Source organism: Varroa destructor, unplaced genomic scaffold (genome assembly GCF_002443255.2).
Source record: "Varroa destructor unplaced genomic scaffold, Vdes_3.0 BEIS01000004.1, whole genome shotgun sequence".
Classification (NCBI taxonomy): domain Eukaryota; kingdom Metazoa; phylum Arthropoda; class Arachnida; order Mesostigmata; family Varroidae; genus Varroa; species Varroa destructor.
The window spans coordinates 38,475,189-38,491,866 of record NW_019211457.1 but is presented as its reverse complement, the minus strand read 5'-3'; the positions used below and the strand labels follow the sequence as shown (position 1 = coordinate 38,491,866).

At 41.5% G+C, this 16,678-nt stretch overlaps 1 protein-coding gene and 1 long non-coding RNA gene across 7 annotated transcripts in view; one reads left to right on the top strand and one right to left on the bottom strand.

Moving 5' to 3' along the window:
* Positions 1-3,751, top strand: part of LOC147756173 (uncharacterized) — a 7,955-nt gene extending 4,204 nt beyond the window's left edge. Inside the window, exon 2 of the long non-coding RNA XR_015325744.1 lies at positions 3,498-3,751. This is a non-coding gene — a long non-coding RNA (uncharacterized LOC147756173). The remainder of the gene's footprint in view (positions 1-3,497) is intronic.
* The window catches only part of LOC111249126 (hemicentin-1-like), a 32,189-nt gene continuing 18,856 nt past the window's right edge, over positions 3,346-16,678 (bottom strand). For 4 of the 6 annotated variants that reach the window (XM_086986069.1, XM_022802542.2, XM_086986070.1 and 1 more), the window contains 8 exons: positions 15,485-15,766; positions 14,086-14,279; positions 12,300-12,548; positions 10,590-10,800; positions 10,028-10,282; positions 8,302-8,685; positions 6,295-6,464; positions 3,346-5,930 (listed from right to left, as the gene is read on the bottom strand). In XM_086986069.1, coding sequence (XP_086842195.1) covers positions 5,763-5,930; positions 6,295-6,464; positions 8,302-8,685; positions 10,028-10,282; positions 10,590-10,800; positions 12,300-12,548; positions 14,086-14,279; positions 15,485-15,766 — 1,913 coding nt within the window. In that variant the 3' untranslated portion in view covers positions 3,346-5,762. Of the gene's footprint in view, positions 5,931-6,294; positions 6,465-7,748; positions 7,945-8,301; positions 8,686-10,027; positions 10,283-10,589; positions 10,801-12,299; positions 12,549-14,085; positions 14,280-15,484; positions 15,767-16,678 lie in introns of those variants that run through there. The other 2 variants (XM_022802544.2, XR_015325742.1) reach the window with 2 other exon arrangements.

The window sequence follows — 16,678 nt, the reverse complement described above, 5'->3', positions numbered from 1 at the left end:
TATATATAGTGAAGCTTTTCAAATTGGAACTAAATCTTCGTCGAATGAAATGAAATCTAGCAGGACGGCTTTTACAAACGTCATCCTTCAGTGTTCTAAGATAAACAGGGTTATTGCATCGCGAATATGGAACTGCGGCTTGAGGAAATGAGTCATTGATGCGCTTAGCAACTTAAGCGGTTATGAATTTCCCCGGAGAATCCCGTCCGGGTCGGGAATTATAAGAGACATATCGAAAGGCAAATGTAATGAACACAAACAGCGTCGATAGCCTTTCTGCAACGATAACTGTATAGCAGCGTCTGTAGCAATTCTAATCTTGACTGGTCCAAACGATACAACGATAGGACACAGGTCGTAAGCCTGGCATCATTGCCATTAGTACTTCTGCAGTGCTATTCGATATGACAATTGATTAAACCCTACAGAGATCTACAGAATATCCCGTACAGTAGAATATATAACTTCGACAAGTTCCCACGAAAAATGCATGCTTTTTAAGTGAACAATGACTGCCTCGCCTCCCCCCACGTTTAATATCGAGGTCAATTAATTAAATGCCTACCTGCACGATCGTAAGGACTATAACAGTACCAACTTACTGCTCTAGAGTGCGTATGAATAATGTTGTAGTTGTGCTGAATATCGTAGTGAGAAGGCAGTTTTTTTTTCAACTGCAATTTACCTGTCGATCAATTTGAAGTAGTTCTTTGTTTCTTGCTCCCTTCGTAACCGCTATATCTTTCTAATTTCGAACGATCGTAATTGGTTGGCCACTGCTGCTTGTGGCTGTTGGAACCGCAATTAGCTCACTCGTGCTCTTTTTATGTACAATCTGAGAGATCGTTTAAGCACTACAGAAGATTCCGACCCCCCGGGAACTCTGCCTTATTGTCGCTGCTGTTTCCGTTGGCGCTCGTGCAGCAAAGCCAGCAGGTAACAGCAGTTACGAACCGAATAAAGGCTAACTGAGATTACCGCCATCGGCAGCTGTCTGCCACGACAAAATTTTCAAAGGGCTATGCTGAGTCGTCGCGGAGCGATATCATCCTACCGCTTTATTGTTACTGCTGCTGTCACAGTGAATCGTCACTTCGAATTCGTGTACGCAGAACTAGTTAGCCACGCCAGCCCTCTCTAAACCGAACTCGCTCCGAATACCGCTACGACACGGACCGTTAGCTGCCCGCTACGGCTAAACAACAGAACGACATGGCCGCGGAGCATATACGGCAGGCATCGCTTGCTTGCCCCCCCGGCTCGCTTTAGCGCGTAGTAGTTGCTGAAACGTTATCGGCCTGGCCCTTGATAGTGTCGCCGTTAGCTACAGTTGTCGTTAGTGCGATGCCGACAGCTGGAACAGACGTGGAGAGCGGCAAAGAGTATTTGGCCGTGTGTTTACAGCCTGCCGATGGAGTCAGTGTCGCTAGTGGTTGTGGCACTGACTATAACGAACGTATAGTTTATCTACGGAGTGGACATGACGAAGACGAAACGTGATCTACATGATGACACCGCTTGCGACCTTGTGACCTCCTCGGTCCGCTCGCCCCCCAAGGCTCTCGGACTGCAAACTGAAAGGGAGCCTATTTTGCCATAAGGTCTACCGCACGTTGTGCGGCTTCGGCCTGCACAAGCGGATCGTGAAGGCATGGCGCATCAACGAAGGCACGAAAGCGGAGTCGAAATGCCCAATAGGCAATATGTTGCAGGACGACATGGCAGCCCTATTGAGCTACGCAATTATATTCGCTGTCGCACAGCGCCTCTGTCATAGAAACCCACGCGATTTGGAGTTCCGGCACTCGTTCGTTCGGTCCGCAGCTTGTTCGGGGTGACCCTAAAGGAATGGCACGCTGCCAAGGGCGGCTCATGACAAGGTTGGGGTGACAGGGGGCGGTGGGGCGTTCAACAACCATTCGTGCGTCGCAGCTCCCGTCTAATGTCATTCTATACAATAGCAGCTCTATTTTTCGTTTGCTGTTGTCGAAATAACCCGAATGAAAATGGCGTACATTTTGCTACTTACATGGGCTTCATCATAATATAGTATAAAATTATAGTTAGGCTATCTATCTACAATTAATACGATTATTGCCTTAATACAGTGGGAAGAGCTTCAAATACATGTATTCGAGCAACGATACTAAAAATACCAAAAAAAAAAAAAAAAAAACAGTAACAGCCATATTTTGGCTTCAAGGCAAACTCTTACAATACAGATTACTTATGCACCTAGTTCTAAATTGTAGACAAAATATCTACCATTCTACGGGCCAACACTATGCGACTCTATAGATGTCGCGATCTGACCTAAACGGATTTACCACGATGTTGAATTAGAGCTTTACTTAATTTTCTTAAGGAATTTTCTTAAAAATTATCTTATGGAACATCATGTAATTGGAAGCTCGACCCCGAATGGTACCCAGGCGGACTGCATTTAATCGTGGGTCGAGCCGTTCGACTCACGTCCAGGGAATTGTGCTTCCTTCTAAAGCATATTCGATTTTCGCGTGAGCAACATATGAATGCAAATAGGCCTCAAACTTCACCGTTGTTTGAGGGATCGAACAAGATCAAACAATTCGAATATTATCCACGTAGACAAGCTATAATGTTTACTATTGTAATAGGCATGACCGGAAAACGTAACTGTGTTACCCTTACTATTAACGGCTAGGATATGCGGTACGATATATTTATGCGCTTAGAGTACTAATTTCCTTGCTGCAATTGTCCGCTTGACCTTCGTGAGCCTTAAGCAGTGACGATTCAATAGGCATAGGCTTCTTGTGTCGCAAACGAGAGGGCTTTAATTCCGCGCATTGTCTGCAGTGAGGTATCACATATTTTGGCGTCGTTCGAATGGCAAACTTGATCTTTACGGAAGTCCTAGAAAGTACCACGCCTAACACAGCCATCCGCGGGTTTCGTAATGACAAATACACCTGGAATAGCCGCATTGGTTGTAAAAAAAAGTTGAATAACATCAATGCTTGAACCGCAACGCCGCAGGCACGGGTCTCAACCACGCGAACGACGACTCTGTGCGATGGAACACCTGCAAACGCGTCGTTGTTACCTAATAAACTTAACTTCGAAGTTACAAGGCACGTGAGCTAACATCTACAAATGCTTATTGTCGCAAGCACGAAGGCCCATACAGTCGCTTAGGGTACACCAATACTTTATCCGGTAGAGAAGAAAGCTGTGACGCGCGCCTCAACAAATTGAAACAGTATCATATATTCTGTGTGTGCGTTTGTGCTGATTTTTCAATTTGGTAATAATAATAATTCCTATTGCTCACACCGAACATAGCCGTTGTAGACCGACACTGCATTGACTATTACATTTGTTTATTTCTGATGTTTAACGATACAATCAGCAGCTATCAGACAACTGCTTCTGTATATTCTGACATGTTTAATATTAAATTATTTTCAACAAACAACTGTTCATCATCATGGACATTATTCCAGATCATTTTCTAGATTTCCAGATAGTTCACAATGCTTTTGCTGTTGAAACATCTACGGACGCATACAGATAAGGAACACACTTCGTCATACCGAGAAAGCCAGCAAGCCACCGCTGCCCTCAACCCATTCGGCGTTCTTCATCTGATGTATCTTAGTCAGAAATAAATTACACAGCGTGCTAGGCACTCGCGTGTATTGGGCATACATATGTCCTAGTCACTGTTTCTTGGACACAATAAAGGCCTTGAATCGAGGATTCTAATAAATATCTAGTTTCTGTTCTTACTTTAGCGAGAGGGTATCTCCGTCAGTGACAGATGGGTCTATACTATCATGTGCCAGACAGACAGCTGCCGTGACTGGCCTTTTAAAGTACGTTATTCAAGTTGAAACCGAGGACATGGAGTTGATATGAGTATCATAGTTTCGCTCTATTACGGTAGCTCAATTGAAAACCTGCCTTCTTCCTTCAGACGCACTATGTAACACGTTCTATTGAATAATACGCTATCAAGGCTTCGTTTTCAGGAATACGACAATATAAACAACAACAACAACAGCCGTGCGGTTAACTAAGACAGTCATAGTAGGTTGGAGTTGGGCCAGAAAATGAGAGCGTCCCCTCCTATAGGGAAGAGATAGTCACACGATTTCAGTAGCGCTAATATATCAATTGTTCCGTTATTGTGATTCAATACTCTATTCCAATATTACGAAGTGGTGATTTTGTGAACGGCATACTTGTCCTATTGCAGCTAGGCCTTCACTGTAGCATTTCAACACATTACTTCCTTGCGGTTATTCCGCTAACTTATTAGTTTGAAAAAGATTTACTACTTAAAAGTTCACACCGAAGTGTTTTTTCCTTTTGATGTCATTTTTACCACGGCGTCTGTCGTCAAGCTAAGCCAACGGCTTTTGTAAAGCTAAGTTAAATCAAGAACGTCGGAGTCATTGTTAAAACATACATTCAAACCCTTATTGTCCTAAGGGCGCAGAGTAAAAAGAACTGGTTATATGCAGCTCGTACTCAACAGGCAGAATCAGAAGAAGACGAATATGCTACGATATTGGAAATAATCTATTGGTTCCTTTCGCCGTTCTATAAGGAGACAGACTAGGCGAGAAAGTTTGTTCTTTAGAAGGGGTTTTTCTGCGTTGCCCTCAAATGCGCAAACATTTTGTCCGCGCGATGGGGCGGGTTCATACTGCCTGTCTTGTGCGCGCTATCGTATCATAACTATTACTGGCGCGGTTGCTTACGACGCTCACGCTGCCTGCTGCTACTTTATCTATTTTCTAGTTGTTTTCGTAGTTTGTTTAGATGGCCGCAAAGAGCTAACTAACTCTAACGGCTGACTACCCCATTTTCCCTCACACATTAGCGGCAGGCGATCAAACGCCAATGCCAAGACACCGATCCATTACCTCGCTGCACCAACGGGTGACGTGAGACACCTTTACAATTCGGACACTTTTACCCTTCCCCTACTGTTCCTAAAGGCTAGCCAGTAATAACCGCATTTGTTGCATACGATACGTTAGGTTCGATCAAATGAATTTGGGGGTTTCATAGTGAGATATTCAATTTTAGCAAATACAGCATATGGGAAGAAGGCGGGGGTTCGAAAACTAGTTCACTTTATTCGTTATCATTTGGTTTATGTGAAATTACGACGATCTAATGTGTTACAAGATTATAATTTAATGGGCTAAAACAATTTAGGAGCAAACTGAAGAGTCGAAGAAAGTCCCTCAAGCGAGTTCCTGTGCTCGTGAAGATGAAGGGTCAGCAATTACTATCCCGACGAATCAGCGGGTTAGGCAACGAATTTAACAGTGCCAGTAACTGCGAGATTTTGTATCATATTAATCTCACATACATTTATTCAATATCTAGTAACATCGAGACATAACCTTTCTATATACACGATCATCGAGCGATTCCCTGACATAAGGTTGCTCGCAGCCAAGCTTGCCAGAGCGACAGGGAACTTGCCTGTGACCCACAATTTTTTCCACGCCGTTAGACAACACTTCGCAGTCTCTTCTCCCCCTTGACATGCAGCACTAGCTAAGGCACTATTCGTGCCTTCAGTGCAGCTCACTGATAATAAATCAACGGTAAAAGAATCATGTATTTCGTTTTTTATGCCCTATATTATTCGAATTTATCGCCCCACCTGTGTATCCGCGTGTCAAAACTTCTCGAGATATTCTAGGTATGGACAGTTCTTTTACATTCTGTCTGTGAACAGTTTTATTTGAAGCGGCTATTTATTGTCTGGATTTTCTTGCGGGCGCTTTTGGGGGCAACGGTGGCGTGGAAACCAGCTCTTTTTTTGGAGGTAGGTCAGGCTGGGTTGTTCGTGGGTCCGGTATGCGGCCGGCCTTAATGTCTTCGTATAGGTCGGCATAGACCAGGTCTTCACCGGCACCGATTTGCTGTAACCCAATAAGGACAGGTTGAAACGAAACGTATGTTAGTAAGTATGGATAAGTAGAATTACTCATTAGATGCTATGTAATTATATGAGGTCATTGCGTTCATCGTACCGATAGGTTCCAATGGTTGCGTATATCGATGAAAACGTTCGAGTTAAACTTTCAGGTTTAGTGTTTAGAAAGATTATTGCTTCTATTGGTAACGGCTAATTAACTGGCATCCAGCACAGTCATCCTTCGATTGTGGAATAATCCTCAAACAGGAGATAAGGTACTGGAATATTGAGCAACGGTAAGAAAAAGGATGATCGCATTTTCAGGTCGAAATCTCTATCTCTGAACTGAATTACAATTGAAAATCTACCTTTTTAGGTTGTGGTCGCTTGTAGGGTATGTTTTCGTAAGCTGGCGCAACCGCGTTCGGATTGCCTTGGGGTGGTAAAGGAGGTGGGGCACGGTCCTTGGTAATGTTCTGATAAGTGCCGGGAGGCCCACCTCCATAACTACCGCTGTTTATATCATATGGGTCAGGTTCTACAGGAAAGAATCAATACACAACACAAAATAGATGCGTCCAAAGTAAACTGCTTGAGAAAGCTTTTACCGTAACACACAAAGATACGTAGCCCAATTTCATATTTATAGGCAAATCACTCGCAGAACTCGTAAGCACTGAGACAATGCCAAGGTCGAATTAGTTAGCGCAAAAAAATTAACGGATCTCAGCAATTTCTAGGTAACATTAGAAATAAGACAACTTATTAATTAATTAATAAGTTAATAAGTACGATAATTTAATAATAAGTATGGCGGGCCATGCTATTTACTGGACAAACTACAATATTACAGACCCAAAAAATTACGGTTCACTATCTCAGCAAGCATAAACAGAATAAGAATCTTGCTGATTTTGTTGTTTATAGATAACATCGAATATCATCAACTGATGTGCAGTTCGGAGATCTTCATCCTCACGATTACGTGTATTACGCGAACGTAATCTTTAAGCTCTACTATCTTATAATCCTTATCCAGCTCCTTTCAATGCGTTGTTGTACGAAGATAATTATATCTTCCGGAAATCGCGATAGGGAACGAATTCTTGCAGAAAGGTTGCAGCAACACAGTTGGTTCCTCTATCCAAACGATGACCGTGCTCGCACTTTTCGAGATTGTGTATCGGGCAACAAAAAAATACGCATTTCTAAAATGGTTTGTTTAGAATGGAAAGGAGAAGGTCCATGTACCAGCTGGCACCGGGCCATCCTTTTTACATGAAGGCCGGACCCGTCTGGTGGTGGCGAATGCTTTCCCGGACAAATGAAAAACAGGAAAATAGAAAGTAGGAAAGAATGTCTGAGGATAATGTTCTCTGGTTTTATATTTGTCGTAATGATTGGCAGCAGCAGCAGCAGCCGCCAATCGTTACGACAAATATAAAACCAATCTTCTACAAATAAAGTCAGTAACTGTATATTTGTGATGCATATACTGAAACACCTGATTCCTTCCTAAATAGAACGTGTTTTCTTTAAGATCGAAATGCTTATGGTGACTCTTCGGTTTCGGGAGTCTGAGGTCGCCGAGTGATCACCGTATCGGCACCTAAAACATTTATGGAATCTCCCTCTCTCTTAATAATATAGAGAAAGAGAGGGATAGATATATATATCTATATACATAATGTTCAAGCTGTTCGTACAGGACTACTGCACAAAATTCGGTAGCAATTTCGACTCACTGCCACCACCCGTAGCGTCTGGCTCTAATTTAACGAGACCGATACGTCTAATTGGATAGAGTTGGCAAAGGTCGTACCTGGGTAGACAGGGGGTTTAGTAGGAGTTGGCAACACTTGCTAAATGCGTCACACCGTAGTTGAGTTGAGGCCGTCGCTCGTCTATGGTGGTAGAGCTGATCGGCGAGACCCCGGATCACTGAATGTTACATTACTTGTCAGTCGAGTAGCTCCGAACAGAATCCTCCTTAGGTACCACCATTGTGATATCATATTCTACGTAGATAATTAGTGAGCACACAAAAACGAGCTTTGAAAACAATCATAAAACGTTTCGCAACGTTTTCGCATGCCTCAATGTTAAATGATAAAACGCAAGTCATCTTCGTTATATAGATATGCATGATGTGTTGGTTAATATAACTAGCTCAGGAACAACAGTACGTACAATGTACAATTATACAAAACCGGGAAACAGTCACTGCGTACCTATCATACACACAAATCAATCTGTAATTGTTAGCTAGGGCATAGCTATCGTTGATTGGAAACCCGGACATGAACAGAACACTTGCAACAACAAACAAACAAACGAAATGTTTCAATAGTAGCTAAATATAATTAACAACATACGTTTTATCTTCCGTCGGAAGAGGCAGATCAACAAAACTATAATTGTTAGCAGCAATAAGATAATGATGACAGCAAGAACGATCCACACGAGACCGGCAGGCAGTGTGGCCGCGCCCTCAACATTGTAGGCGCACTCCGTGAAGCCGATCGAGTTGTTTGGCGCACAACGATACTCGCCCAAGTGGAACCGTTCCGTGTCGGGGTCCCGAACAAGCACCGCCGACATCCCCTCAATAATGACGTTTTTGTCATTGAGGGGTTTATTATTGCGATCCCATTTAACAGAGAACTTAGCTGGGTTAGCATCGACCCGGCATACGAGACGATCCGGCTCGTCGTCGTCGCCCGTTGAGCTTTCGGGTTGAATTTGGCACGACGGTTTATCTACAAGAAATATGGACAAGACAAAGAGGCGGATGGGTGTGTATGTGCGTGGGGCAAATACGGGAATGGGCAAGAAAGCGATGTTTTACTTAGGTTTTCTATGTAGAAAATTCTATCTCCCTTGCATTATTGATATTCGTTATTACATGTACAAGATGTTGGCACCCATCAGTTTATGCGCATGCAAGAATGTATTGTTCAAATCTTGCAATGATTAGTTTTGAACGAACGATTGCTCAGTCTAACGTCCACTATATTGAAATGTTCGAATATTGAAGTGAAGTATGCTTCTTACGTATGGATCTTGCATACTCTATATATTCGACAGGAGCAACCCCTGTTACCACTTATATTGGCTTGTTGAAAAACATCTGATCTGGACGTATAATGGAGACTGGGCAAATTTCGAGAAAAAACTGGGTCACTTTGACGCACTGGTTGTACGTGGCTGCCGTATTCTTCAACGGTGTCAGTGGGTTCAATGGGTTTGCCCATTACAAAAACAAGTGCCTCGCTGACCTGTGACGCAGTGTACACCGTCCGTAGCCTTAGAGATAAAATAACGTCGCTAAAGTGTGTAACACTCCTCGCATTGAATATAGACAAAGGGTTCATATGGCTGTGCAGCTGTAAACACGACACAAACAGTTTTGCTGTACAAAAAGAGCACAACAATATCAGAATCCAGGTGGTTTCAAAACTGATGGCCTAATTATGTTTGAATATCCTATTGAAAGCCATTATTCAACCTGAATAACGCTGAACATGTCATAATAAATAATACAATAAAAAAGACTAGGCATTATAGGGGAAAAACTGTGCATTTTTTTGCATTCTCTAGTGACGACTTGACAGCAGAATATATCGTTTCTGGGGGTATTTGGCTGATACTTTTGTTAATCAGATGCTTTTTGCTTAAACTTAAATGAATCGCAGTGTGTCCTATTCTAATCTAGATTCTATCCTAATTTAGATCTGAATCTAAATCTGATCGATTGTCATCTATCCTATATAATATTATAGACGTTATCCTTTTTTTTCTAGGCATATCTGTCTTCCATCAACAGACGGAGTCCTTTCGTATCCGTCCTAAGAACAATTAAAGTCAAGGCGACCCCAGTAATAGGCGGTAGTAGTAATAGGCGGGTTAAAATCTTTTCGAAATGAATAAGTCTTCTGAACTTTTCTTCTAGTGTTTGTTCCTGACCGTCTCGATTACGTTTTCGTGTACCGGCTGGAAGAGCTTGACCGGGTCACACAGGTTATATACCTAAAGATATATACCTAATTCTACAAGAGAGTTACTATCTTTCAATAAACGCGTCAGCATAATTACACTTACAGACAATATTGATGTAAGCTACTTTTGTTGCCTGGCCATGTTTATTTGAAGCAATACATGTATAATTGCCATGATGATCCTTTTTGAGATCGTATTCAGGCGGCAGTTGGGAACTGTTCGACACAACCTCTCCATTAAAGAACCATTGATACTGAGGCGGAGGAACGCCCTTGCCTCGACACTGAACCAGTTCATGGCGGTCTCCGACGCGAACATTTTGGCGTTCTGGGTTGACGCGAACGTTATTTGGAGCGTCTGTTTGAATGTATGGAATAACATGTATAAATAATAGGTGAAATACAGGTAGCGATTGTCTATCGTACATCTTTAGGCAAAACACGTTCTGCCCTATAGATTTGCATATGTACATAAATTTATTTTTTTAGTTAGCTTAAAAAGAACAAAATCATAAACAATATAATAGCGGAATTCTTTGCTTCTACAACCATCCAGCGATGAGGTCGGATAACCCGTTAGGTTTTAAAAGCCATAGTACCCATACACCGATTTTTAAACTGAATCATCGTACGTACGTACACTAACTTAATTTTGTGTTACTTACATTCAACCTGAAACTTTGTAGTTGAATTAACCGATTGTCCAACGAAATTACCGCTGCTTACACAGGAGTAGTGTACGATAAAGTCTTTATTTTGAGTACCATCCTTACTGAGGTCAAGGAGACCGTTCGGAAAGAGTTGCAGGTTGAAGCGCAACGTTGACACCACCCCAGAAAAGTAGTTTTCGCTTATGTTGGCGGGATCCAGTATAGTCTGTGAAGCGAAAAGCCGTTAGCGAATTTATTATTATTATTATTATTATATTACTAACGGCAAATAGCGCTGAAAAAATCGCACACAGTTTGTGACCTTTTTGCTGCCCCGCATTTATCGGGAACTGGAGAAATTGCTCAGTAAGCGGTTGACTTGTTGAAAGTTTATCCATGCTCCAAGGGACTTATTTGCATAGGACTAACGACGTCGATACTTCGCCAGTTGACGCCGACGGAGCGTCAATTATGAAATCTGCCAAACCAGCGGAAGAAGACTCCAGAAGGAGTTTCTGCAATTTTTTTTAATAGATGCGGTACCGGCGTGTCTTCAACTGCTCCGTGCTCACTAGAGGGCGCCGTAGTTCTCAATCTGTTTCAGATAGCCATTATGGGCATGGCCCAAACGCAGCGATAACCGGTCTAAAACATCCAATTTGCCTCACTGCAACTATATAAAAACGCTTGTAAAGTATAATCTCCCGTGCTATCCACTGCAACGTAAAGAAGCGTGATTTAATCTGCAACCGGTAGTCTGTTTACTATTAGAAGTACGGAAAAAATATTATATGTCGTTGAAATCGGTGACGGCCAGTGATGTCCGATTTCAGCGTATGGAACTATACAACAACAGTTAAACACAACCATACGAAAACAGCGAAAGATCAGCAGCAAACGCTGGCGTCCATCTTTAGAACGCTTCTAGTGATTTTAAGCTATCTGTCATGTTATCTTTCAGATAATGAATTTTCGGGGTTCACTATTACCGTAGAGCAGAAGTGATCGATTACCTGGGTACGCCTATGGAACTGAATTTGTGACTACTGTTACAGAAACAGCAAACCCGATAATGGGAGTGATTGTTCTTCAAGATTCAAGATGAATAATACATTCATTTTGTGCGAAAAAATACGCTTCAGGCTCAGAAAAGAACAAAGCTATGGCCTTAAAAACACGCGGGAGTTCATACGACAGGTTGCCTGGCCCTATAACGTTCGAACGCGTAACGTCGGGTGTGACGATATGTTTCAGTTATTAGGGCAAAGTAATGTAGATACGCTTAATCGGCAAAATGGGGCCCTCTTGTCGACTGCGTTTAGACAATTACCTAATTAAGAGCTTTGGCGGATGCGCTATTGCAGTCCTCGACTGTTATTATTATAAATATTTGGATTTCAGGCATTTGTGTGCTGCATGAGAGAGATGAGATGAGATAATGAGTTCGATTAGTTGTTTTGTGTACAAACAGCAAAGATCATATCTGCTTTGTAGTATGCTGCCTGACTGAGCCTCTCCATTATGGGGTAACAAAGTGTGACTATTATTAGGGCTTTTCAATCCGATAAAATTAGTAATTTTATTACACACCTTATTTACAGCGCCCTTACTTATTGAAAAATAAGACTACCAGAGTCTAGTTTAATGGCTGCCGGTATGGTGGCTGCGTATGTCCGCAGCTCGATCCTCTTTTACATGTTAAAGTAAGAAACGTTGCCTGCTTACATTTATCGTGTAGAGCGGATCATACATAAGATTGTACGTCCCCTTATCAGGATGAGTTCTGAGCCATTGGACGCTGCACTCCGGACTGCACTCAATTCGGCAACGTAGCTCAATGGACGAGTCGTTGAATAGAGCTCCAAATACGGGTGGAAGTGGCTCGACGATAGCTGGAGGAGCAAACTGCATCAGATCCATATAGCCCCGAGGGCCGCTGCCTACAGTATTCTTGCCCTCGCATCCATATTGACGCTAATTACAAAAGCAATATATTAATGGACAAAGAATAAGGCTAATGGGACAAAAAGCAAGCTCACACATAAAAAAAAAACATACGATAACGAAAGTAGCTACATGATGAGTACAAATTATATAACATAAGCTTTCTTGAATTTTGCACTATCTAACTGTCATTTATCTGAATTGCCGGAATAAAGCGAAACTATGCTAAGGTACTCTCATCATTATCTTGGAAATATCAATTTCCATTTTATTTATTCTAATTATTATGATAATTATTAGCCGAGCCATCATTTGTTGCTTAACGAAACTGCAATAATTCTAATAAGCAAATTTAATAAAATATTATTTATTATATAAAATAATACTTAGAGCTTTTCCTTGATGTGTTAATCCGCAAAGTCAATGCTTTGTTGACAATAGTCTTATTCAGCACGATTTGGCAATGGCGGGAAAATAGCATATTTACGCGAACAAACAAGGTAGCATCGCTGTTGAGATGATACATTTTGTGAACTTTTTTTTCTATCAGAAACTGGCCATGGCACCGCGCGTTCTTTGATGCAATGGCAACATGCTGTGCGCCATCTTCTAAATTAGGAGCATGAGGCTTCCATGTGGAACGATCCATTTCCCATGCACCAATTTCGCACCGTACGCAAATGATAATACGTCTTTCAGTATGATTAATGTCAAGATCAAACGGCCCCGCGAGATGTACGTTCATGGAACTTGTACTTCAATAACTGCGCAAGGGTAGATAACATTGTTCCGTTAGAAGTACGAATTGTTAAGTTAAATTCGTGAAGTTTTGTCTCAAATTATCTCTGTAAGGAGGAAGCTAAAAAGCCACCGACTGACATCCCACCGACTGTCCCAATGGTCGTACTACACGGTTACCTTAGCCCCGTAAACGAGTTGCTTGTAAATGGCCTGAAAACTCTCGTACGCTATTATGGGACAGTTTTGTTAAATCGGCTGAGAAGACCATGATGAAAAGCCGGATGGCACCCTACGATAGGGCCAAGTTGAAAATCAAAATGATTGAATTCCCTAACATGTCCTCAGCTTTTGAATCCATGTGGGCCACTCAGGCCTGCGTAAATGGAGTACTTATGTCAGAGGGGCAACTAAGTTTTGTGAAACCTTTGCACAAAAAATGCTGCCTACTCCGCAGTGCGCAGAGTGTGAACTTTGGCCACAGGACACTTGCTTTTGTAAAAAAGGTAGATGACCCGATTCTAGCCCACAGTAAAACGGCATTCTTGCCGAATCCCTATGCGCAGTGTTTTCCCAACGTGCAAGCGTTTGAATAAATCAAGTTGACACGTCAAATGGGCGACTTTATACTAGATACGGAGCAATTTATAGCTAATCAAACGTGTGATCTGGATTTATTTTTCCTAGACATAAACGATTCGTTATAGCGAGATCCTGACGTGGGAAAAATCTAAATTACTTATATTGTGTTTTCTGTTAAGGAAAAGGCAAACTCTATAGTATATTGATCAATTTTGATGGTTTTGGCAAGCAAAGAGAATGAACCAACCTGGGTATCCATAGAGATGTTGTCGATGGTGTAGTTGTTGGCAATCGTCTCATCGAGGAACGTGTCATTGACATACCACGAATAGGCATGCACATCTGGGTGTCCCACGCCATCCAGAAGACATAGTAACGTGACTGATTTATTTTTAACGGCGTATAGCTCTGCAATCTCGATACGCGCAGCGCCAGGTGGATCTTTAATAGATAAACGAGGTCGCAAATTTGAATCATTATTTATTTGAGTCCGCCACATTTAGACATTTGGATCGTCTGCTCCTACCGCTTATCGACAATAATATCGCCTGATTTGGATCGGATCGAGTTGTGTTTATAGGCTTCGTTTAGCTTGCTGCACACACGTACAGGCGTATCAAGCATTAGCATTGACTAAAACGTTTTTGTACACCTACCATTGACGGGTGTGCACTCAAAAGAATTTATCGCTATACAATTGAAACTGTTAGCTTAGATCGTTCAATAGAGTACAGCTGGATGTAGGCGAAAGATCGTTTTCTGCTGGTTATTATGACTCTTATGCGAATTCAATATTTATATATAGACTAAAATTTTTTAGCAGAACCAGTTTTGAACGACTAAAAAGTATCATTGTGATTGAATCTGACCTCTTTCAGGAACGTACCCGCATCTATTCATTGTTTTTGTCATAGTCAAATTGTCAATTTTTGTTATAAATTGACGAGGGGACGAGAAAGCCCCAGTGACGCAAACGGGTGCCCCATTCCAGTCTTTGGATTGGTCGAAAATAAAGATGACACCAAATAACCTGATCATATTATTATTAAACCTATTATAAAATATGTCCGGGTTCAGTGTAGACGAAGAACAAAATGTAAATTTATTGGCTTCTGCAATCAGAGTATTAGCTAAGATCGAACACCGACCGTCATGGTAAATAATGCCGCAGTAAGAATCGTTGTCCTTAAACGAGATTTACACAATGATCTATTATTAAAAAAAAATAACACGTTTTTGTTTTATATGCAGTAGAATAATGTGCTGTTCACTATTGTCACTACCTGAAATGGTTGTCGACTATTTGGAGTAGTCCCTACGACACTGTCGATCTCCGCGCTGCCCAAAAACGGCAGTGTTCGCTACTCTATTAGAGCTGAAGTAGCTTTTGAAATCTCTAAGGTGCAGCTCTCAGCTTAACGTATAACTTCTTATGTAATCCTCATAAAGGGAACTATGCTTCGTCGTAGTGCGTACGTTACGATTGGCGGTCAGCTAACTGCTGCTATGATGTACACCCAAAATGTTGTATCGTAAAAAAAAAAAACTTTTTAACGTTAAATAAAATCAATTAACGACACTTTGAAACATCTGAAATATTAGAAGCTTCTGATTAGTGTTTTTTGTGCACAATTCATAATACCAACATTCAACGTCGAGGTATACAGGCAACGAAAGATTTCCATAATCAGCATCATTCAGCAAGCTACATGAATAGTTTCCTGCCTGGTCTCGGTATCCAGGAAGCCCTAACTCGTACTCGGAGGTTTCATTGAAAAGCACTCCATTATGGTACCAACGAGTCCGGTGTGTCCAAGTGGGATTGCCGTCCTCAACATCGCAACGTAGTAGTACTTCAACGTCTTTGGGCATCGTGTCAATATCTTTCACCGTCATTGGGTTCATCTCCAGTTTTGCCGATGGTGGGTCTAAAACGAAGGTTACCATTATTCATAAACGTATATTAGAATTTACATATGCATTTCAACAACGGTACAATATTGTTGCAGTCTGTTGTCCATCTAATACAATGAAGTTTCGTATCGATAACTATTGCAATTTGTGAAATGCTCTCGATACTCTTAATATTTGAAAAGAAAAAACAATTTAGTCCAGCTAAGTCATTCGCCATAAGGAACACTATTTGAACACTGAACCAATACATCTATACCTTGATAGTAACAACTTCTTTTATGATTTACTGTATGACCTTTCGACGACAGGTTTCCAATGATTTCTAAAGGGGAACCTTGATCTCTGAGTTATCGGCTTTCCGAATGATTGCACCGTAAAGCTTACGGTATAATTCCCTTATTCGTACTGTCAATGCCCCCCATTATAACATTATTGAATCTCATGATTAATGGGCCAACTTTAAACCTTGAACAATGCTTGGATGGAATGGATCTTGAATCTGTTTATCTTATCTTTCTTTTAGGTGCGGTAAGAAACTACTTTATATCTGTACCCCTTCTCCAAGATTATTAAAAAAATATATGAATTACCCAATTTTTTAAATAAAGTAATAAGGGTATATTTGTTTCGACATAAAACAAATGTCGTAGCACATTTCGTTCAAGCTTTAGAACTTAGAGGTAATCATTATATAATTATCTTATATTTCTCTCGCTTTAGAGAGAAAGTCCTTTGTACATAAAAGCGGTTAGTCATAGTGACTGACTTACGACCGCTACGATAGGGTAGGCAGCGAAAGCGGACGTCGCATGCGACCCTGGTTACAAGGGCACAGGGTCGGTGACGTGGGCTGAGCTAGCGCCCATTTCGCATTGACCTAGGCGTTACGGCAAGACTAGCAAGCGATGGAACTCCTATATATTAAG